Below are 23,683 nucleotides of genomic sequence, written 5' to 3'. Positions count from 1 at the left end.
TGTTGCATGTAACAGACCCGGTCAGTTAGTGACTTGATGGCAAGGCTAGTCCCATTTCAGGTCCACAATGAAACCCTTTCCTTCAATACACAAAAACTGTAATGAGGTCTGGAGCAAAGTGCTCCTGGAAACATCAAAATTGAGTCTTGATAAGTAGTTTATTAGTAACTATCACTTGACTATGATTCCTTCAATTAGTTGAGAATAGTGATGGAATGGGAACTGGTCAATTGGACTAGTTTTGCTTTTCTTAAATGGGGCATGTTTGGGCAATTTTTCACTTTTTCAAGATGATACTAGTCTTGCAGCTGTAGTATATTAGCTTAGCTAGAGGAGAATTACTTCTTTTGGGAAAACAAGACTTCAGTGTTACAACTGGGCTGTTATCAGGACATGTTAAATCCAGCATGTTTAACAATTCCTTGACATTATGTAGAGTGAATCAAAAAATCTGAAGACTTTGGAATGCTGAATGTTGTAATATCAATTTAAGAAAATATGCAATTAGTGTACATGTCAAGTGCAGAACCAGGATGTGACCAGCAGGTTGTGTCTCTATAGTGTTGGTGGTGGCTGTTCTGTGTTTTGAATCCCTCGACCACATATTTGTTGAACTCTCCTGTAATATGATTTCTAGACTTCAAATAATTTTAACTTTCACAGCACCATACCAGGCTTTTCCTCAGAGTGGTATGTAAACTAAGAGTTTGCACAAGTTCCTTTGTAGTCACCTTTGAAATTTGTGTTTCAGTTTTAAAATAACGAGCATTACTTTGTGTTTTTGACAAAATAAAAGGTAAGTTTATTAGACATCTATTGCTGAAAGGTAATCTGTAGGTAATCTAAGCTAAATATATAGATGAAAATAAGATGAGTCTCAAATTTGTTGCAGGCCTGGCTAGATTGAAAGTTATCTTTCTGAAGCGAAGTAATCAAGATCTGAAGTCAGGTTGAGCCCTAACAATCATTTCTGTAATTGAATGGTTGGAGGTTGCTCCCAAAGGTGGTTCCATCAGAATAGATTCTGGAAGTGAGTGAAAGCTCCTATGTTCCACTTTTATAACATAGCAGGTTCCAGTTATTGGTATCCTGGTTCATTACAATAGTTCTTCAATTGGTTTGCTCTGGATGCCTCCCTTTGGCTCCTTGTTATAAGTACTTCTGTATCAAGATCTCTCTTTCATGAAGTTCAGATTGTTTCTGTCCCCAGCCAGCTTTTACAGTAATCACACAAAATAGCTGCAAATGTTAACCATGATGAATTATTGTTTCACAAAGCAAAGTCAATTGTGCTGAAATTCCTATTCTTATCTCCTATTTCACACGACAGCAGCTTTAAGTCCTCACATCTTTTTGAGGGGTTAATGAACAGGTGGAATCCTTGGATACTTAATGACACTTTTTGATATGCTTTGGCTGCAGTTGAATCCACAAGAGAAGTCATGTCGCTTTTGGAAACCATTTTACCAGACTACATTCCTTGCATCCATTTCAAAAACAGAGTAGGTTTCTTTACAATGTCTAATTACACGGATTAGGCAAACAAACCTCAATTTGTTGGAAATTGGGGTCTCTTTTTAAAACTTAATTTTTCAAGTATTTCCTGTGTAGCATGAAACCTCCTGTAACTGTCTGCCTTACAGCAGTTACTTGCCTTCCCAAACATAAATAAGTTTAAATGAGGATAAAAAAAAGTATGATAAAGGTTACAAGAAGGTTGAGAGTTATATTACTGAGGTCAGATTTAGCTGCATAACATGTCCCCTCTTATGTGTAGTGTTTAGAAAATAAAAGTATTTGCCACAAGGAAAAATTAAAATAGACTTGTCAAGGTCGGGGGGGGTTATTATTCTGATGTCATGAGTAGCTGTTCCCTACTCATTATATAAAAAAGATTCAAACTACTGATTGGCACAGCCTGTATTGCTTACCCGCAAAATAGGGTTTATCAACAAGTGTTCAGAGTCACAAGATCATTCTCGTTCAGGAGGATTCAATCTGTTACCATTCAAGTACTTTTCTCTCTAATTAATTAACATCTATGGTGCTAAATGACATAGCGTCGGATGGTGTGGAGTCTGTGTGGGCGGAATTGAGGAACCACAAAGGCAAAAAAACCATAATGGGAGTTATGTACAGACCTCCTAACAGTGGTCAGGACCAGGTGTGCAACATGTACCGAAAAATAGAGAAGGCATGTCAGAAAGGTAAGGTCACAGTGATCATGGGAGACTTCAATATGCAGGTGGACTGGGTAAACAATGTTGCCAGTGGATCCAAAGAAAGGGAATTCATGGAATGCTTACAGGATGGCTTTTTGGAACAGCTTGTCATGGAGCCCACAACAGGCTATTCTGGACCTAGTGCTATGTAATGAACCAGACTTTATAAAAAATCTTAAAGTAAGGGAACACTTAGGAAGCAGCGATCATAATATGGTAGAGTTCAGTCTGCAGTTTGAAAGAGAGAAGGCAAAATCGGATGTAATGGTGTTACAGTTAAATAAAGGTAATTATGAGGGCATGAGAGAGGAACTGACGAAAATAGACTGGAAGCAGAGCCTAGCAGGGGAGACAGTACAGCAAAAATGGCAGGAGTTTGTGGATAAAATTGAGGACACTGTACAGAAGTTCATCCCCAAGAAAAGAAAGATTATCCGGGGAGGGCTTAGACAGCCATGGCTGACAAAGTAAGTCAGGAAATCTATCAAAGAGAAAGAGAGAGCCTATAAAGTGGCCACTGGGAAATCAAAAGATTGGGAAGGCTACAAAAACAAACAGAGGATAACAAAGAGAGAAATAAGGAAGGAGGGGATCAAATATGAAGGTAGGCTAGCTAGTAATATTAGAAATGATAGTAAAGGTTTCTTTCAATACATAAGAAACAAACGACAGGCAAGAGTAGACATTGGGCCACTTCAAACTGATGCTGGAAACCTAGTGATGGGAGATAAGGAAATAGCAGGAGAACTTAATAAGTACTTTGTGTCAGTCTTCACAGTGGAAGACTGGAGTAATATCCCAACAATTAAAGGGAGTCAGGGGGCTGAGTTGAGTATGGTTGCCATTACAAAAGAGAAAGTGCTAGAAAACCTAAAGGTCTTAAAATTGATAAATCTCCTGGCCCCGATGGGCTACATCCTAGAGTTCTGAGGGAGGTGGCTGAGTAAATAGCGGAGCCGTTGGTTGAGATCTTTCAAAAGTCACTGGAGTCCGGGAAAGTCACAGATGATTGGAAGATCGCTGTTGTAACCCCCTTGTTCAAGAAAGGATCAAGGCAAAAGATGGAAAATTATAGGCCAATTAGCCTAACTCGGTTGTTGGTAAAATTCTAGAATCCATCATTAAGGATGAGGTTTCTAAATTCTTGGAAGAGCAGGGTCGGATTAGAACAAGTCAACATGGATTTAGTAAGGGGAGGTCGTGCCTGACAAACCTGTTGGAGTTCTTTGAAGAGGTGACAAGTAGGTTAGACCGGGAAAACCCAGTGGATGTGGTCTACCTAGACTACCTAGACTTCCAAAAGGCCTTTGATAAGGTGCCACACGGGAGGTTGCTGAGCAAGGTGAGTGCCCATGGTGTTCGAGGTGAGCTACTGGTATGGATAGAGGATTGGCTGTCTGACAGAAGGCAAAGAGTTGGGATAAAAGGTTCTTTTTCGGAATGGCAGCCGGTGACAAAGTTAGGTGGACAGGCAGGTAGTACTGAGGAAGTGGGGAGGCTGCAGAAGCATCTAGACAGTTTGGAGGAGTGGTCCAGGAAATGGTTGATGGAATTCAATGTGAGCAAATGCGAGCTCTTGTACTTTGGGAAAAAGAATAGAAGCATGGATTACTTTCTAAACGGTGAGAAAATTCGTAAAGCCAAAGTACAGAGGGATCTGGGAGTGCTAGTCGAGGATTCTCTAAAGGCAAACATGCAGGTTGAGCCCGTGATTAAGAAAGCGAATGCAATGTTGTCAATTATCTCAAGGGGGTTGGAATATAAAAGCACTGTTGTGCTACTGAGACTTTATAAAGCTCTGGTTAGGCCCCATTTGGAGTACTGTGTCCAATTTTGGTCCCCATACCTCAGGGAGGACATACTGGCACTGGAGCGTGTCCAGCGGAGATTCACACGGATGATCCCTGGAATGATAGGTCTAACATACGAGGAATGGCTGAGGATCCTGGTATTGTATTAATTGGAGTTTAGAAGATTAAGGGGAGATCTAATAGAAACTTACAAGATAATACATGGCTTGGAAAGGGTGGACGCTAGGAAATTGTTTCCATTAGGCGAGGAGACTAGGACCCGTGGACACAGCCTTAGAATCAGAGGGGGTAAATTCAGAACAGAAATGCGGAGACATTTCTTCAGCCAGAGAGTGATGGGCCTGTGGAATTCATTGCCACAGAGTGCAGTGGAGGCCAGGACGCTAATTGTCTTCAAGGCAGAAATTGATAAATTCTTGATGTCACAAGGAATTAAGGGCTACAGGGAGAATGCGGGTAAGTGGAGTTGAAATGCCCATCAGCCATGATTGAATGGCGGAGTGGACTCGATGGGCTGAATGGCCTTACTTCCGCTCCTATGTCTTATGGTCTTATCCCATATCTAAACTGCTTCCTAGCAAATTTAATAAACTACCTAAAAGTTCTTTACAAATGGCTGACTGCCTATGTTTGGTAACATTGGTCCTGAACCCCAAAATCTAACAAAACCTGCGTATGATTGAAGAATTTGAGTTAAAAGTTTCAGAGAGTTGACTGAAGAGATTTATAAGAATGGTTCTAGGGATAAGAACCTTTTTTATTGTGAGGATAGACTGGAGAGATTAGGACTGCTCTCCTTCGACTGGAGAAGGCTAAGGGAAGCTCTGATGAAAATTTCCATAATCACGAGAGATCTGGATACAGAGGATAGGGAGAAACTGTTCTGTTCTGAGACTGAAAAGGCACAGATTTAAAAGGATTAATAAAGATAGCAAATTTGATATGTGAATTTTTTTTCACACAATAAGTGGCTTAGAACCTGGAATGCACTGCCTGGATGTGTAGTGCAGGCAACTTTAATTGAGGTATTCAAGACAGCATTGGATGACTGAATAGAAACAGTGTGAAGGGGTATGTAGAAATGGAAGGAGAATTGCACAAAGTCATTGTGTTCATTTGGAGAACTAGTGAAGGCATAACGAGTCAGTAGCCCCCTCTTCATATAATGTCTGCGATTCTGTAAAGAAGCTAGAAACCCAATGGCAGTGGCATGAGTCTAAAGACAAGTGTTGGAGAACAGAGGGACCTTGGGGTGCAGGTACATAATTCTTTGCTGTTTGCGTCACATATAAACAGGGTGGTTAAAAAGGCGCTTGGCATGCTTGCCTTCATTGCTCAGTCTTTTGAGTATTGATGCATCAGTTAAAAATTCTATAATCATCTTTGATTCAGGCAGCAAACATCCAGGGTTATTATCATATGTACACTTATATTTAAGTATGAATTTAATAAATTTTATCCATCTTTTTAAAAACCAGAATACACAGAAGATGCTTATATCTCAACTCATTTTTCAACCCTTACTTGGTCGGCCAAATATTCCATCTCCCACATTATGTTGAAGAAAGGTCTCTGGAATATATTGAACTTTGTCCCTACTTTGCCAATGACATCTCCCAAATGGTCACCATTAATGAGAAGATCCAACAATCTATCAGCTGCACTAGCTCAGCTTTCCACAGCCTGCTGTAACCAATGTTTGGTAACAAAGATCTCCAGAAGTCAACTGAAGTCCCAATGCACAAAGCAGTTGTTGTCACCACAGTGCCTGGCTGCAAAGAGGCACTGGCTGTATCAGTCATGCAGAAAAGTACAAACAAAATTCTATCACTAATTCTCCTGCCACATCCACATCAAGAGGTCTGTCAAAGAGGGGCAAGTGTCCTTTCTGGAGCATAGTCCACAAACATGTAGGCAAGACTCTGCAAAATTAACTTTAATGAGCTGGTTAATTTGGCTAAATCACCTTGCCTGCCAAGTCTTGTTCTCTCAATTCTTAAATGGTCAATGTTCCAGAAAAAGAACTTCAAAGACACTTGGAATTTTAAATTAAAGTGTGGTAGCATTGACATTAACAACTGCTCTAAGTGGTCAATGCAACAAGTTGGATAGAGCTCTTAAGGATAGTGGAATCAAGGGTTATGGGGATAAGGCAGGAACAGGATACTGATTGAGGATGATCAGCCATGATCATAATGAATGGTGGTGCTGGTTCAAAGGGCAGAGTGGCCTACTCCTGCACCTATTGTCTATTAACTTATCCATCAAACTGCACCATTTTTTGGGTTCCAATGTCACAACGATAAGGCGGAGTGACCACAGAGAAGAAAGAAAAGAAAGTGAATCCTGCCCCATGGGAAATCACATTCCCAAAGATCTGTGAAGTTGACAGTCTGCTCAGTTACATGAAGTTCTACGACAGATCCTTGTAACCTCGAGTAGATGTCATCCTTGAATTGAGGGACAGGTGATGTCAGGCAGGTACAAGCTGGGAACCAGTTAAGATGTGAAGTTAGATAGAAAGGACTGAATAGAGGGAGTGAGGATGATTAGGATGCAACATTTATGATTAAAATGTTATTGCATGCATTCAAAAGCGAAAGTTTCTTCAGATACAACCAACATTCTATCCAAGTTGTGCAGCTGTGCTTGCAGCTGTTCCAAGATTCTACACCTGACGATCAGTGTTGGCACATTGATCCCTGCATTGCCATCCAGTTGTGTAAGTTCAAGCTGAGCATGGTAAGAAACTTAAAGGCAATGCTGGATGTGACTACTCTTCCAAGTTTCTGGTTAACCTTATACCCCTTTGTGAAGACCTCACTCCTTCTACCATTGTGAATAAAGTTCCCAAAATCCCTACAACACTGTAATTTTTTTGACGATTGTTAAAAGCATTTGATTGTATTCTTACATACCCGTGACTTATTTCACTCTTCTTTCCCTTGACCCCTTTACTCTTACATATAGAAGAAGCCACAAGTATCTTGTTCTTAACATGAAGTTATATACATTTACAATCATTAATATGGGCGGCACGGTGGCACAGTGGTTAGCACTGCTGCCTCACAGCGCCAGAGACCCGGGTTCATTTCCCGCCTCAGGCGACTGACTGTGTGGAGTTTGCACGTTCTCCCCGTGTCTGCGTGGGTTTCCTCCGGGTGCTCTGGTTTCCTCCCACAGTCCAAAGATGTGCAGGTCAGGTGAATTGGCCATGCTAAATTGCCCATAGTGTTAGGTAAGGGGTAAATGTAGGGGTCTGGGTGGGTTGCGCTTTGGCGGGGCGGTGTGGACTTGTTGGGCCGAAGGGCCCGTTTCCACACTGTAAGTAATCTAATCTAATCTAATTATTGTTCATATCTAAATCCACTTTATAATATAAACAATAGACAATAAAAAACCTAATAAAATGCATATCAAACAGAAGTTTTATTAATTTATGTTTGGATAAAATAGCATTTATTCTGGAAGATGCTGATTTTAGAATTCCTAATTCATATGTAAAAATGCTCACTAGAGAAAATGAGAAAGGTTGTTGTAACTTTTACACCACCTGTAAACTATTCAGTTGTTGCTCTCCCAGGAGACGTTGTGTCTCTTCCAACTCCTGCTGGAAGCGTAAGCGGCTGTTTTGCAGATCTGCCCCACTCCTCTCTTGCATAAGCTTGGCATAAGCTTTAGCTTCTAAAAGTTGTTGTTGATAGTGTGAACCGTTTTTAGTCTCATGAGTTGATAGATTCAGAAGTGAATCAGTGGTCCTGAGAATGCAATTCCAAGAAATAATGTCCAATTATCAGTGATTTTTTTTATTGTGTGAAGGATCTGCCTTATTCACAACACCACATCAAAGTTTTAGTTAAACATATAAGACAAAAGTATTCAATATTGTCGACAAAACCTTAGTAGAAATGGATACAATAAAAAAAACTCACTAAATGTTGTGGTAACACATTCCTAACTTATCAAAACAAATGAGATATTTGGGACCAGAAAGTATAACTTCAAGATGTGGATTTCTAGTTAAGCATCCCTGATGAAATTATACCACACTCTTTAAACCTGCTCCTACTGACAAAAACATATGGCCTCATACACTGTACTGATCAGTGAGAAACTGACTAACATTATAGATGTGTTGTACAGCAAAAACAAAAATTCTATAACATAGCGAAAGTACTTTAAAAGATTCAAAGAGCAAAAGGAAAGATAGTTTCCACTACCCAAATAGACAAAAACTACATGTAACATGTAGCTAAGTCTATCTTTTTTAAAAAACACACTTAGGTAAGAAGGGAACTTAAAGATTAAATTACTGGGATTAGAGTTTCCTAAAGGAAAAATTCATTTACAGAGACATTTTCGCTAAATAGTCTACGTCTGTGGAGTAACTGAGAGTCTACTTCTATAACACGTGAAAATTTAATGGAGAAACACTAAATTTAAACTATATTTAAAAACTGAAAGCTGCAGAAAAACCATTAAGCTTCACAGACTAAAGGAATATAAATATTTAAATGTGTCCTTATAATCTTTATTTCCATTAAAAGCCACATATTCACCAATTTAACTTTTTACCACTAAACCAAACTCATTAAAGGCATTGGATGGGACTCTGGTATATATTGATAGGCTGTAGGGAAATCTAGTAATAAAATTATTTCTTAACCTGATCTTAAATTACTTTCTTGAATTGGCATTTATAATTTACGTATTTTGATGGATTTAGAACTTAGAATATGTGTTCTATTTAATAAGGAACACTCAAGATCTTACCCTTTGTTAACTGTGGGTTTTGTAACAACAGGCGATAAAGATGCTGACCCACAAGATGAACTTTGAATCTGTTCAAGAGCTTCCTCTAATCGAGTGGCACGTTTTCTTTGACCTGAACAAATAAAAAAAAGAGCCAATTAATGTAAATTTATAAATATATTTATACTTTTATAAATAGAATTACAAGCATGCTCAAGGTAAATTTGAGGATATGTTGCTTGCTAAAAGGGTGTCTGGATCATTGATTTAATGTGACTGAATAAAGGAAATGTCATTTTCATTACATAGAAATCTTGGATTTTTACTGATTTGAGGACTGAATTCCACAACTCTATCAATTGTTTTGTGAGAAGATAAACTCATAACTTAATTTTAAGCATAAGTCACTCAGCTAATTGTATTGCATTTTTCCCTCAATAGTATTAACGTTAGAATTTAAGAGAGACAGTATGCAAAATATGTCAGATGGAGAATAAAGTTTAAAACTTCTGGATGTATCGGATGTGATTGGCTATACCCGAGAGAATCTGTGCTTTGGCTGCAGAGTGTGCAATCCTGAACTGTGTAATTCCAGGAGGTGGCTCAATACTTGTGTGTGGGGGTGCTGGGATGAACTGGGATGGACAAAGTCAGGAGTCATATGACACTAGACGATAGTCCAAAATGTTTATTTGAAATCACAACCTTTTGGAGTGCTGCTCCATCGTCAGGTGGAGGTGATGTAACTTCACCTGATGAAGGAGCAGTGCTCAGAAAGCTTGTGATTTCAAACAAAACTGTTGGCTTATAACCTGGTGTTGTGAGACTTCTGACTTGATTCAATATCTTTGTAGCAGAGGGGACTAATAGGATTTTGTAGCAATGGATCTTGGTTTTGGAAATATTGGTTTTGGAGGTCTGGTGCCTCTGCTGCATGTGGAGGGTACCCTATCATCCAGTTCTACTGTGGAAGAGGAACCTGGATTTCATAGCAATGGAATGGACTCATTATTATCAGCAAGGCACATACAGGCAACGTTGGTGAAGTGGGGCATTGGAGACACTCCCAGATCTGGCAAACATTGGTTTGTAATTTCTAAGAGATTATTAGCAAATAATAAATAATAGAAAATGATTGTCTTCTGTATCTCTCTCTCTCTCTCTCTCTCTCTGCCCCATAGGATTCATAAAATTAGAATCTTTACATATTTTATCTGCAAAACAAAGATGAAAACAAAGTTATTTTGTATGGTTCCAAAATTACACATTATTTATCTAAAACAATTATTGCATTGGGGTGAGGAAATAAATCCTGTGTTTTCTTTCTCATGTGAATAGGATGTTTGAGTTTACAGAATATTTTATGGTTCAAATAGCAATGCCGTGTACCAACAAGTGTAAAATCAGTACTGTATAACAATTTTCCTTTTTTAACTGAAACATACTGTTGTTTAAAAAGACATACATTAAACGTTGCTTCAATAATTCTTCTAAAATTGAATTTGTTCCTATTTTCAAATAATTTTTCAATGTCATAAATTTAAATTGTTACAGTTTAGGTGTGAAACACTTTGTTTTTGCAATCTGGGAGATACGGTGGTGAAAATAGAATGCACCTTCAGCTTGCTTAGTGCTCTTTTTAATTGCAAGCCTGGGCTTTCAGGATGGGCAAAAACCTTCAAAATATAAACTTAATAAAATATATTAACCAATGCAAAACAGCTCCACTAATTAGTTTAATAGTATATTTCAAAACAAGTACTTTATTAACATTAAAACTTAATTTTTGGATGTTAGAGATTTCCATTTCTAAGAAAATTATATACTATTTTTTACTTTGGAAAGGATTCGTTAAGAAGGATTGTGCTCAAAGAATATCTTAAAGAATTGTGAGGAGGTGGCTGACTTGATGTATGGGGCAAGTTCAGTGGACGTGAAAGGTTAATTGAAGATACCATCCAGCAATACCATCAGGAAACTGCCGAAAAAAATTAAGTTAAAAAGCACACAACACAACACCAGGTTATAGTCCAACAGGTTTATTTCGAAGCATTAGCATTTGGAGCGCTGCTCCTTCATCAGGTAGCTGCCATAATTGAAACCTGCATCCCCATTCTTAACAGCAATCTAGGTTTGTTCAATACATCACATCAGTTGTATGGCGCTATGATCTTTTACTATAAATTCTGTGTCCTATGGTCCCGTCCCACTAACTATTTGATGAGGGAGCAGCGCTCCGAAAGCTTGTATTTCCAAATAAACCTGTTGGACTATAACCTGGTGTTGTGAGATTTTTAACTTTGTCTACCTCATAAGTGTTACATAAGTCTGGATTGCCACAAAATGGAAACAAAAAGTGACAGGAGCAATGAACATTCCGAAATGAAATCCCCTTTCTAATACCACGCAGGATTAGTTACACCAGGTGGATTGCAACAGCTCAGGAACATTGTTGACCAGCACTTTGGGCAATTCAGGTCTGAAACAAATACTGGTCTTACCTGCACCACCCATGAAAGACTAGTGAAAAAATCTTTTGCTAAAAAAAAGGTGTACTTCATCATGATTACAACAGGATCTTGATCAGATGGGCCAATGGGCTGAGAAGTGGCAGATGGAGTTTAATTCAGATAAATGCAAGGTGCTGCATTTTGGGAAAGTAAATCTTAGCAGGACTTATACACTTAACGGTAAGGTCCTAGAGAGTGTTGCTGAACAAAGAGACCTTGGAGTGCAGGTTCACAGCTCCTTGAAAGTGGAGTCGCAGGTAGATAGGATAGTGAAGAAGGCATTTGGTATGCTTTCTTTTATTAGTCAGAGTATTGAGTACAGGAGTTGGGAGGTCATGTTGCGGGTGTACAGAAAGTTGGTTAGACCACTGTTGGAATATTGCGTGCAGTTCTGGTCTCCTTCCCATTGGAAAGATGTTGTGAAACTTAAAAGGGTTCAGAAAAGACTTAAAAGGATGTTGCCAGGGTTGGAGGATTTGAGCTATAGGGAGAGGCTGAACAGGCTGGGGTTGTTTTCCCTGGAACGTCAGAGGCTGAGGGATGACCTTATAGAGGTTTATAAAATCATGAGGGGCATGGATAGGATAAATAGACAAAGTCTTTTCCCTGGGGTCAGGGAGTCCAGAACTAGAGGGCATAGGTTTAGGATGAGAGGGGAAAGATATAAAAGGGACCTGAGGGGCAACTTTTTCACGCAGAGGGTGGTATGTGGATGGAATGAGCTGCTGGAGGATGTGTGGAGGCTGGTACAATTGCAACATTTAAAAGGCATCTGGATGGGTACACAAATAGGAAGGGTTTGGAGGGATATGGGCCAGTGCTGGCAGATGGGACTAGATTGGGTTGGGATATCTGGTCAGCATGGATGGGTTGGACCGAAGGGTCTGTTTCCGTGCTGTATATCTCTATGACTCTATGAAATATATGCTTAAATGAAGCAACTTATGATTATGGCCATAAAAGAAGACAATAGAATATTGAGCTTTATAGAAAGGGTATAGCAAATAAAAATTGAAAAATAATGGTGAATCTATATGAAACTTGCATAAGTCCACATTTGGAAAACTCTTTGTGCAATTATAAGCTCTGATGTGTGGGATGGATGTGAGGCACGGCGAGGGTTCAGCAAAAATTCTCTGCAATACTGTCTGGATTGAATAAATACAACTACAAAGAAAGACTTGAACTTAATTCTTCCAGAACTCCAACAGGATAAAGGAGTAGTTTCCAAACATTAGAAGTAAAAGCAGGAGTAGGCCATCTGGCCCAGCGAGCCTGCTCTGCCATTCAGTAAGATCATGGCTGATTTGTTTTTGTGGACTCAGCCCCAGTTACCCACCCACTCACCTTCATTCTTTTGCTGTTGAAACATCTGTCTTTGTCTTAAAAACATTCAACAAGGTAGCCTCAACTGCTTCACTGAGCAGGGAATTCCATAGACCCACAACCCTTTGGGTGAAGAAGTTCCTCCTCAACTCATTTCTAAATCTGCTCCCCTTATTTTGAGACTCTGCCCCCTAGTTCTAGTTTCACCCACCAGTGAATACAACCTCCCTGCTTCTAAGTTATCTGTTCCTTTCATATGTTTGACAGAAATGTTTAAAATTTATAGAGACAGAGTGATGAGAAACAGATTATTTACACCATAGAAAAATCTAAATCAAAAGACATAATATTAAAGATAGGAAACTGAAAAAAATTATGAGTTAATGGTTAAAGCAGAGACCATTTTAAAAGTTGAGAATAGAATAAAACAGGCAGTTGAAAAAAACAGGGAAAGTTTGAAGTGTGGAAACAGGACAGGCATGTGAGATAAGATTTCAATTCTTGTGGAAGATGCAAACCAAATCACTGGGCTTCATCTTTCTGTGCTCTAATTTTTATTTGCTGATGGTCTGGAATAGTTCATTAGGAATGCAAGTTGTGATTACCTGCATGTTTTAGTCTGGAGCTATGGATAGTGATGGTAGAGGCTCTAACTTCCATTCCATCACATGATGACCTAGAATCTTTCCTGCTCTTACTACAGTAGGCGGATCTTGGAAGGGTTTGCATGGTGACACTCACCTATTTGGCTGCATTATTAACACTCCTTACTTGACCGTTGCATCCTGGGGTGGACTTAAACAGGAGCTTCTGGCTCAGAGGCAGGAATGCCCCACATTGCTTCACACCTTTTCCTCCAATTTCTAAACTCCATGCAACATGACTACAGACACTAATTTGTTATATGGCTCCACCTGCTGGTAACTGTGTTTTGGATTAAAATGATCTACAGTAGGGTGCACTGGTAGCCTCCCTACTTTGAAGCCAGGAGACCTAGGTTCAATTCCCACTTGCTCTGGGGATGTGCAGTAACACCTTTGAACAGTTTGATCAGGAAATATCCTAAAATGACTATAATTGGCACTGTATTCTTACACAAACTAAAAATGAACAAACAAGTTAAAAAGGATGCTGACATAATTACTGAATGGAACAATTTTTACCATTTCTTATTTAAAGGTGGCAAGGCAGGTTAAGATACTGGATTCTATAAACAGAAGCATAGAGTATGTAAACAAAGAAGTCATGATGCATCTTTATAAACCACTGGTTTGACCATAATTTGGATATTTGTTCAATTCAGGATACCACACTTCAAGAAGGATGTAAAGGCCAGAAAGCCATACACAACATGATGACCTGTAACTAAATCACCATTTTCCCATTGCTGTTGGGTCAAGATTCTGGAACTCCCTTCTTAACAACAATGTTACCAGGTGGACTGCAGCAGTTCAAGATGACAGTTCACCATAACCTTCTCAAGAGCAATCAGGGAGAACCAATGCTAGGCTTTACAGCAATGCTCACATCCGTGAAAGAATAAAAAGTAGGAGATTTATTGGAACGATCCAGAAATAAGGGCCTTCAATTGAGCATAAATTGGAAAAGCCGGAGTTCTGTTCTCTAGAGAAGATGTAAACACTGACAGACTTGTATGAGTGATCGAGACAAAGTAAATTGAGAAAAACAATTCCAGTCGTGGAAAGGCCAAGGACTACAGTGTCATAATTACCCCAATGTAGGGAAAATCTTACTTACATAGCAAGTGTTTAGGATCTGGAATTTCTTCCTTTGTGTAATTGTGGAGGTAGGCTGAATTATGGCTTTTAAAAGAGAATTGGATACATACTTGAACAGAAACAAAATTACAGGGATACAGGGAAAGAACTGGACAAAGGGATTTTGCTCTTAGAGAGCCTCCTTCTGTTTCTGAAGCATTATAAACACAAAATATTACTTCGAGTGTTTTCCTTTCTCTTCTGATAACTATTGTTATTGATTCGTTCTTTTTGAGTCTACAAAAAGTGCTGTTTTTAGCTTTTGCTTCTCCCTCCCTCTCTCTTGAATTTGCAAATTTTGATCATCTCACTTCAGTGAAGGGTTTGAGTTATAAACTCAGCGGCAGCAGCAACTCGAAGGGCGGGACCTTGGAGCAGGGGCCTGCCGGGAGCGGTGAGTCACTGATTGTGCTTTTAAATTTGAAGTCAGAGAGATTAGATTTCTGGGAAAGGAGGGACTTCTTATTTTTATTTCCATCCTGCTAGATAAGTCAGTGTCTTCTCAACCCGAGACCCTACCTTTGTAGGACCTCCCACCTAACCACCTCCTCTAACCTTAAAGACCAGGGACATATCAGGTAAGCGTCTCTTTTTTATTTTGTGACTGGGGGACTTGTAGGGATGGCAGTGCAGGGAGAGCAATGTTCCTCCTGCATGATGTTTGAGATCATGGACGCCATTAGTGTTCCACCCAAGTACATCTGCAGGAAGTGTACCCAACTCTCGCTCCTCCAAGACCATGTTAGGGAACTGGAGCGGGAGCTGGATGAACTTCGGATCATTCAGGAGACAGAGGCTGTGATAGATAGGAGTTACAGGGAAGTAGTTACACTGAGGCACGAAGAAAGCTGGGTGACTGTTCGAAAGGGGGAAAAACAGTCAGTGGAGGGATCCCCCGTGGCCGTTCCCTTGAAAAACATGTATACCGTTTTGGATACTGTTGAGGGGGATGACTTACCAGGGGTATGCAGTGGGGCCCAGGTCTCTGGCACAGAGCCTGTCCCTGTTGCACAGAAGGGAAGGAGGGAAAGGAGACGAGTGTTAGTCATTGGGGACACAATAGTTAGAGGCTCAGATAAAAGGTTTGTTGGGAATGAACGAGACTCGCGGTTGGTGTGTTGCCTCCCAGGTGCCAGGGTCAGAGATGTCTCAGATGATATCTTTGGGGTCCTGAAGGGAGAGGGTGACCAGCCTCAAGTCGTTGTCCATGTAGGTACCAACGACATAGGTAGAAAGAGGGATAGGGATGTAAGGCAGGATTTCAGGGAGCTAGGGTGGAAGCTAAGAGCTAGAACAAACAAAGTTGTTATCTCTGGATTGTTACCCGTGCCACGTGATAGTGAGACAAGGAATAGGGAGAGATAGCAGATAAACACATGGCTGCAAGGATGGTGCAGGAGGGAGGGTTTCAGGTTTTTGGATAATTGGGGCTCATTCTGGGGAAGGTGGGACTTGTACAAACAGGACGGTCTTCACTTGAACCAGAGGGGTACTAATATCCTGGGTGAGAAATTTGCTGGTGCTATTCGGGTGGGTTTAAACTAGCTCAGCAGGGGGATGGGAACCGGAGGTGTAGCTGCAGTGCACAGGAGGATGAGAGTAAGAAGGACAGGGACAGGATTTCAGGGTCACAGGAATGTGCTGGCAGCGAAGTGGTTTGAAGTGTGTCCACTTCAATGCCAGAAGTATCCGAAATAAGGTAGGTGAGCTTGCAGCATGGATAGGTACCTGGGACTTCGATGTTGTGGCCATTTTGGAGACATGTATACGGCAGGGTGAGGAATGGATGTTGCAGGTTCCAGGGTATAGATCTTTAATTAAAAACAGGCAAGGCGGTAAAAGAGGGGGAAGGCATGGCCTTGTTAGTCAAAGATAGTATAAAGGTGGCTGAGAGAATTTTTGATGAGGACTCGTCTACTGAGGTAGTGTGGGCTGAGGTTAGAAACAGGAGAGGAGAGGTCACACTGCTTCGAGTTTTTTTATAGGCCTTCGCAGAGTTCCAGGGAGATGGAGGAGAGGATTGGCAAAATTATTCTGAGTAGGAGTGAAAGGAACAGGGTGGTCATTATGGGGGACTTTAACTTCCCAACATTGACTGGAAATGTAATAGCTCTAGTACATTGGATGGATCAGTTTTTGTCCAATGTGTACAGAAGGGTTTCCTGACACAGTATGTCGAAGGGCCGACAAGAGGGGAGGCCACACCGGATCTGGTGCTTGGTAATGAACCAGGCCAGGCCAGGTGTTTGATTGAGTTGCAGGTGAGCGTTTTGGAGAGAGTGACCATAATTCAGTTACATTTAGTTTCGCGGTGGAAAGGGATAGGTACATGCCACAGCTCAAGAGTTATCAATGGGGCAAGGGCAATTATAATGCGATTAGGCAATAATTAGGATGCATAGAATGGGGTAGCAAAATGCAGGGGATGCAGAAAATGGAAATGTGGAGCTGGTTTAAGGAACAGATATTGTGTGTCCTTGATAGGTATGTCCCTGTCAGGCAGGGAGGAAGTGATAAGGTAAGGGAACCATGGTTTACGACAGAAATTACATCTCTTGTTAAGAAGAAGAAGGAGGCTTATATGTTGATGAGGCAAAATGGTTCAGATGAGGCGATGGAGAGTTACAGAACAGTTAAAAAGGATTTAAAGAGAGAGTTAAGAAGAGCAAAGAGAGGACACGAGCAGTCTTTAACAAATAGAATAAAGGAGAACCCTAAAGCTTTCTATAGGTATGTGAGGAATAAAAGGATGATTAGGGTAGGAATAGGGCCAGTCAAAGACAGAAGTGGGAAGTTGAGTGTGGACCCTGTAGAGATCGCAGAGATGCTAAACGAACATTTCTCATCGGTGTTCACTCAGGAAAAGGAGAATATTGTAGTGGAGAAGAATGAGGTACGCGATATTAGACTAGAAACGATTGAGGTTAGTTATGCACAGGTGTTATCAATTCTAGGAGTGAAAGTAGACAAGTCCCCTGGGCTGGATGGGATTTATCTGAGGGTTCTCTGGGAAACTAGGGAGGAGATAGCAGAGCCTTTGGTTTTGATATTTGAGTCATCAGTGTCTACAGGTTTAGTGCCTGAGGACTGGAGGATTGCAAATGTTGTGCCATTGTTCAAGAAGGGCATCAGAGATGACCCAGGTAATTATAGACCAGTGACCCTTACTTCTGTTGTAGGAAAGGATTATAAGAGATAAGATTTATAATCATCTAGCAAGCAATAATTTGATTTCAGATAGTCAACATGGTTTCATCAAGGGCAGGGCGTGTCTCACAAACCTGAGTTTTTGAGAACGTGGATGAGGGTAGGGCAGTTGTGGTGTACATGGACTTCAGTAAAACCTTTGATAAGGTTCCACATGGTAGGCTGATGGAGAAAAAGCAGAGGCATGGAATTGAGGGTGATTTAGCAGTTTGGATTAGAAACTGGCTTTCTGAACGAAGGCAGTGAGTGGTGGTTGATGAAAAATATTCAGCCTGGAGTCCACTTACTAGTGGTGTGCCACAAGGATCTGTTTTGGGACTACTGCTGTTTGTCATTTTTATCAATGACTTAGACACAGGTATAGGTGGATGGATTAGTAAATTTGCAGACGACACTAAAGTCGGTGGAATAGTGGACAGTTTGGAAGAATGTTACAGGTTGCAGGGGGACTTGGATAAACTTCAGAATTGGGCAGTGAGGTGGCAAATGGAGTTCAATGCAGCTAAATGTGAGATGATGCACTTTGGGAAGAATAACAGGAAGGCAGAGTACTGGGTCAATGGAAAGATTCTTGGTAGTGTGGATGTGCAGAGGGATCTTGGAGTCCACGTGCATAGATCCCTGAAAGTTGCCACCCAGGTGGATAGTGCTGTTAAGAAAGCATACGGTGTGTTAGGTTTCGTTGGTAGAGGGATTGATTTCCGGAGCCGCAATATCATGCTGCAACTATACAAAATGCTGGTGCGGCCACACTTCGAATATTGTGTACAGCTCTGGTCGCCCCATTAGAGGAAGGATGTGGAAGCGTTGGAAAAGGTGCAGAGGGGATTTACCAGGATGTTGCCTGGTCTTGGAGGGAAGGTCTTATGAGGAAAGGCTGGGAGACTTGGGTCTGTTCTCATTAGAGAGAAGAAGGCTAAGGGGGGATTTGATAGAGACATACAAGATGATCAAAGGATTAGATTGGGTAGACAGAGAAATACTTTTTCCTAGGATGATGATGTCAGCTTGTACGAGAGGGCATAACTACAAATTGATAGACTTAAGACAGATGTCAGAGGAAAGTTCTTTATGCAGAGAGTGGTAAGGGCGTGGAATGCCCTACCTGCTAATGTAATCAACTCAGCCGAATTAGGGAGATTTAAACAATTGTTAGATAAGCACATGGCTGATTTTGGGATAGTGTAGAGGGACGAGCTGAGAATAGTTCACAGGTCGGCGTAACATCGAGGGCCGAAAGGCCTGTTCTGCTCTGTATCGTTCTATGTTGCTCTACTTTCTAAACAGAGACTGGGTAGGCTGGGACTTTTTCCACTTGAGTGTAGGAGGTGGAGGGCTGACTTTATAGAGGTTTATAAAATCATCAGGGGTGTAGATAATGTGAATAGTAAAGTTCTTTTCCTAGGGTGGGGAGTTTAAAATGAGAAGGATATTTTTAAGGTGAGAGGAGAAAGATTTTAAAGAACCTGAGGGCAACTTTTTCACACAGGGGGTGGTTTGTATATGGAATGAACTGCCAGAGGAAGTGGTAGAAGCAGATACAGTTGCAACATTTAGATAGATACATGAATAGAAAAAGGTTTAGAGAGATAGGGGTCAAATACAGGCAACTGGGTCTAGTTTAGTTTGGGAAATTTGGTCAGCATTTACGAATTTGACTGAAGGGTCTGTTTCCATGCTGTATGTCTCTATGACTCTTGTAGGCAAAAATGGGTACTGCAGATGCTGGAGATTAGAGTCAAGATTAGAGTAGTGTTGGAAAAGCACAGCAGGTCAGGCAGCATCCGAGGGGCAGGAGAATCAACATTTCAGGCAAAGGTCTGATGAAGAGCTTTTGTCCGAAACATCGATTTTCCTGTTCCTTGGATGCTGCCTGTCCTGCTATGCTTTTCCAGCATTACTCTAATCTTGACTCTGACTCAGGTATCATTACCGCCCAAATGATGTCTAGGTGATATAATTTTAGCTGCTGCATGCTGCAGACAGAATTCTTGTTCTACAGTCCTATGTGACTTTTATTATTTTCTGGAGGGACAGATAGTGTTGAGAAGCAGGGAAGATGCAGAAGAACTTGGTCAGGCTAGGAGTTTGGGCAAAGATGTGGCAGATGGAGAACAATGTGGAAAAGTGTGAGGTTATACATTTTGGTAGGGAGAATAGAGGCCAAGACTGGTTAATTATTGGGGAATTGGAATTCTGAAGCACAGAGGAACTCAGAATCTTAATTCAGGATTCTGAGGTTAACTTGCAGGGTCAGTTAGCAGTTAGGAAGACAAATGCAATGTTGGCATTCATTTCAAGATGGCTAGAATATGAGAGCAGATATGTGGGGTCAGGGAATCCAGAACTAGAGGGCATAGGTTTAGGGTGAGGGGGAAAGATATAAAAGAGACCTACGGAGCAACTTTTTCACATGGAGGGTGGTACGTGTATGGAATGAGCTGCCAGAGGAAGTGGTGGAGGCTGGTACAATTGCAACATTTAAGAGGTATTTGGATGTGTATATGAATAGGAAGGGTTTGGAGGGATATGGGCCAGGTGCTGGCAGATGGGACTAGATTGGGTTGGGATATCTGGTCGGCATGGACCGAAGGGATATGGGCCAGGTGCTGGCAGATGGGACTAGATTGGGTTGGGATATCTGGTCGGGTTGGACCGAAGGGTCTGTTTCCATGCTGTACATCTTTATGGCTCTATGTACTGCTGAGGCTGTATAAGGCTTGGGTCAAACTGCATTTGGAATATTGTGAGCAGTTTTAGGTCCTGAAAGGAAGGATGTGTTGACATTGGAGGGGGTCCAGAGGAAATTTACAAAAATGATCCCAGGAATGAAGAGCTTGTTAGCGAGTTTTGAGAAGACTTGTAGCTCAGGTTGAGATGCTGGATATAGGTTTGCTCGCTGAGCTGAAAGGTTCATTTTCAAATATATCGTCACCATACTAGGTAACATCATCAGTGAGTCTCCGGATGAAGCACTGGTGGTTTCGCCTGCTCTCTATTTGTGTGTTTCAGTTTCCTTGGGTTAGTGATGTCATTTCTTGTGGTGATGTCATTTCTTGTTCTTTTTCTCAGGTTGTGGTAAATGGGATCCAAGTCAATGTGTTGATAGAGTTCCGGTTGAAATGCCATGCTTCTAGGAATTCTCGTGCGTGTCTCTGTTTGGCTTGTCCTAGGATGGATGTGTTGTCCCAGTCAAAGTGGTGTTCTTCCACATCTGTATGTAAAGATACTAGTGAGAGAGGGTCATGCCTTTTTGTGGCTAGTTGGTGTTCATGTATCCTGGTGGCTAGATTTCTGCCTGTTTGTCTGATGTTGTGTTTGTTACAGTCCTTGCAAGGTATTTTGTAAATGACATTAGTTTTGTTTGTTGTCTGCACAGGGTCTTTCAGGTTCATTAGTTGCTGTTTTAGTGTATTGGTGGGTTTGTGGGCTACCATGAGGCCAATGGGTCTGAGTAGGCTGACAGTCATTTCCGAGATGTCTTTGATGTAGGGGAGAGTGGCTAGGGTTTCTGGATGTGTTTGCTTGTTGGTGTTTGTTTCTGAGAAATCGGCAGACTGTGTTCATTGGGCACCTGTTCTTTTTGAATACACCGTATAAGTGATTTTCCTCTGCTCTGCGTAGTTCCTCTGTGCTGCAGTGTGTGGTGGCTTGTTGAAATAATGTTCTAATGCAGCTTCATTTGTGGATGTTGGGTGATTGTGTCTGTAGTTCAGTATTTGGTCCGTGTGTGTTGTTTTCCTGTAGATGCTGGTTTGAAGTTCCCCATTGGCTGTTCGCTCGACTGTGACATCTAGGAATGGCAGTTTGTTGTTGCTTTCCTCCTCTTTAGTGAATTTTATGCCAGTAAGGTTATTATTGATGGTCCTGAAGGTTTCCTCTAATTTGTTTTGCTTAGTGATGACAAAGGTGTCATTATCCATACAGCGGACCCAACGTTTGGGTTGGATGTTGGCAGAGCTGTTTGTTCAAGTCTCTGCATTACTGCCTCTGCTAAGAACTCTGATATCAGAGATTCCAAGGGTGTTCCGTTTGTTTGTCTGTAGGTTTTGTTGTTGAAGGTGAAGTGGGTGGTAAGGATAGGTCCACTAGCTTGATGATACTGGCCTTGCTGATGTAATTGGTGGTGTTTGGTGCACATTTTTGTGGTTCTTCCAATAGTCAGTGTTTCCTTGGCCAGGTTGATGTTGATGGATGTGAGCAGTGCGGCTACGTCAAAGGAGACCATTATTTCATCTTCTTCTATCTTGGTGTCTTTGATGGTCTTCAAGAATTCTTGTGTGGAGTGGATGGAGTGGCATGAGTCTTCTTCTAAGCGTTCTAGTCTTTGGTGTAGCTCCTTGGCTAATCTGTAAGTTGGTGTTCCAGGTAGCGAGACTATGGGTCTGAGGGGGGCTCCTGGTTTGTGAATTTTGGGTAATCTGTAGAAGCGTGGTGTGTTGGATCCATCAGGTTTCATTTTCTGGAAGTCAGTCTTATTTATTTCTCATGATTTCTGAAGTCTTTTGGGTAGGGCTGTGATTTGGTTCTCTAGTTTGCTACCTGCAGACAAAGGACACTTGACAGTCATTTTAAATCAAATAGACTACATTGAGAAAGCGAACGCACTACTTACAGATACCAACACTTACCAACAAGTGGCAATAGACCCGAACCCACAGCTAGAGAACTGAATCACAGCCCTACTCAAAACACTTCAGACATCTGGAGAAATAAATAAGACCGACTTCCAAAAAATGAAACCAGACGGATCCACAACTCGCCATACAAAGATATGACCCACTCTCACTAGTATCCTTACATACAGATGAAGAAGGTCACCACTTTGACTGGGACAACACATCCATCCTAGGACAAGCTAAACACAGAGATGCAGGAGAATTCCTGGAAGCATAGCATTCCAACCAGAACCCTATTAACAAACACATTGACTTGCATCCCATTTACCACCCCCTGAGAAAAAGAACAGGGAATGACATCACCACAGGAAAAGACATCACTAACCCAAGGAAACCCAAACATATAAACAGAAAGCGGACCATGCCACCAGTGCTTCATCTGGAGGCTCACTGATGATGTTACCTAGTATGGTGACGAAACGTTTGAAAACGAACCTTCCAGCTCAGTGAGCAAACCTACATCCATGAAGAACTTGTCATATGAAAAACAGCTGAAGACTCTGGGTCTGTACTCAATGGAGTTTAGAAGGATAAGAGATGGATCTCATTGAAACTTACAGAATACTGAGAGGCCTGGACAGAGTAGATGTGGAGAAGATACTTCCACTTGTGGGAGAGACTAGGACCCGAGGGCACAGCCTCAGAGTGAAGGGACAACCCTTTAGAACTAAGATGCAAAGAGATTTCTTCAGGCTCAAGGTGGTTAGCCTGTCGAACTCATGTGGCAGAAGTCTGTGGAGGCCAAACCATTGAGTGTATTTAGGACGGAAATAGATAGGTTCTTGACTGGTAAGAGGTTATGGGGAGAAGGCAGGAGAATGAGGTTGAGAAACATAGCAACCATGATCAAAAGGTAAAGCAGATTCAATGGGTCAAATAGCCTAATTCTGTACCGATACCTTATGGTTTTATGATCTAAATTACAGGTAGTAATTATGTTACAAAACTGTGCATGGTCCTAGTTGACTTATATCTGTCAACCTAAAGTTCCCCTGAAACCCTAACTCTCCTACACCTCTTAAACCTATTGAGGATGTAAATAATATGCAGATAAATAGAAAAGGCCCCCTATCAAAAGGTTTAATGAAGAATTTTCATTCCAACCGATTCGGTTTTGCCTGCGCTGTGATGGTGGCAGATGGGCTCTCTGAAATCTCTCAGTTGCATCCTGTTGCTTCAGTTTTCGTTCTTGAAGCACTTCCTCTCTCAACTTCTGTTCTTTCTCTGCATTATCTCTGCGCTTCTCCTCAAGGGCCCTGTAAACAATACAAAATTCTGTTTGAATAACTGAGCAGTGATTTATAAAGAACTTACAGTCTCTTATTTAAGTATCATAATATGTCTTAGATACCAGGTGAGAAAACACATAATGTAATTTCTTAGGACAATGATCAACAA

At 41.2% G+C, this 23,683-nt stretch overlaps 1 protein-coding gene across 9 annotated transcripts in view; it reads right to left on the bottom strand.

The window, feature by feature from the left end:
• cep126 (centrosomal protein 126) overlaps positions 1-23,683 on the bottom strand; it is a 121,019-nt gene that overhangs the window by 68,661 nt on the left and 28,675 nt on the right. For all 9 annotated transcript variants that reach the window (XM_087987828.1, XM_087987831.1, XM_087987829.1 and 6 more), the window contains exons 3-5: positions 23,390-23,541; positions 8,807-8,918; positions 7,587-7,791 (exon numbers count right to left, since the gene is read on the bottom strand). In XM_087987828.1, the coding sequence (XP_087843954.1) occupies positions 7,587-7,791; positions 8,807-8,918; positions 23,390-23,541 (469 nt within the window). The remainder of the gene's footprint in view (positions 1-7,586; positions 7,792-8,806; positions 8,919-23,389; positions 23,542-23,683) is intronic.

This window comes from Chiloscyllium plagiosum, unplaced genomic scaffold (assembly GCF_037043375.1).
Source record: "Chiloscyllium plagiosum isolate Xiang-an unplaced genomic scaffold, Cpla_swu_hap1 HiC_scaffold_6, whole genome shotgun sequence".
Lineage (NCBI taxonomy): Eukaryota > Metazoa > Chordata > Chondrichthyes > Orectolobiformes > Hemiscylliidae > Chiloscyllium > Chiloscyllium plagiosum.
Note: the sequence above shows the minus strand (reverse complement) of the source record. Positions and strands in the feature narration are given on the sequence as shown.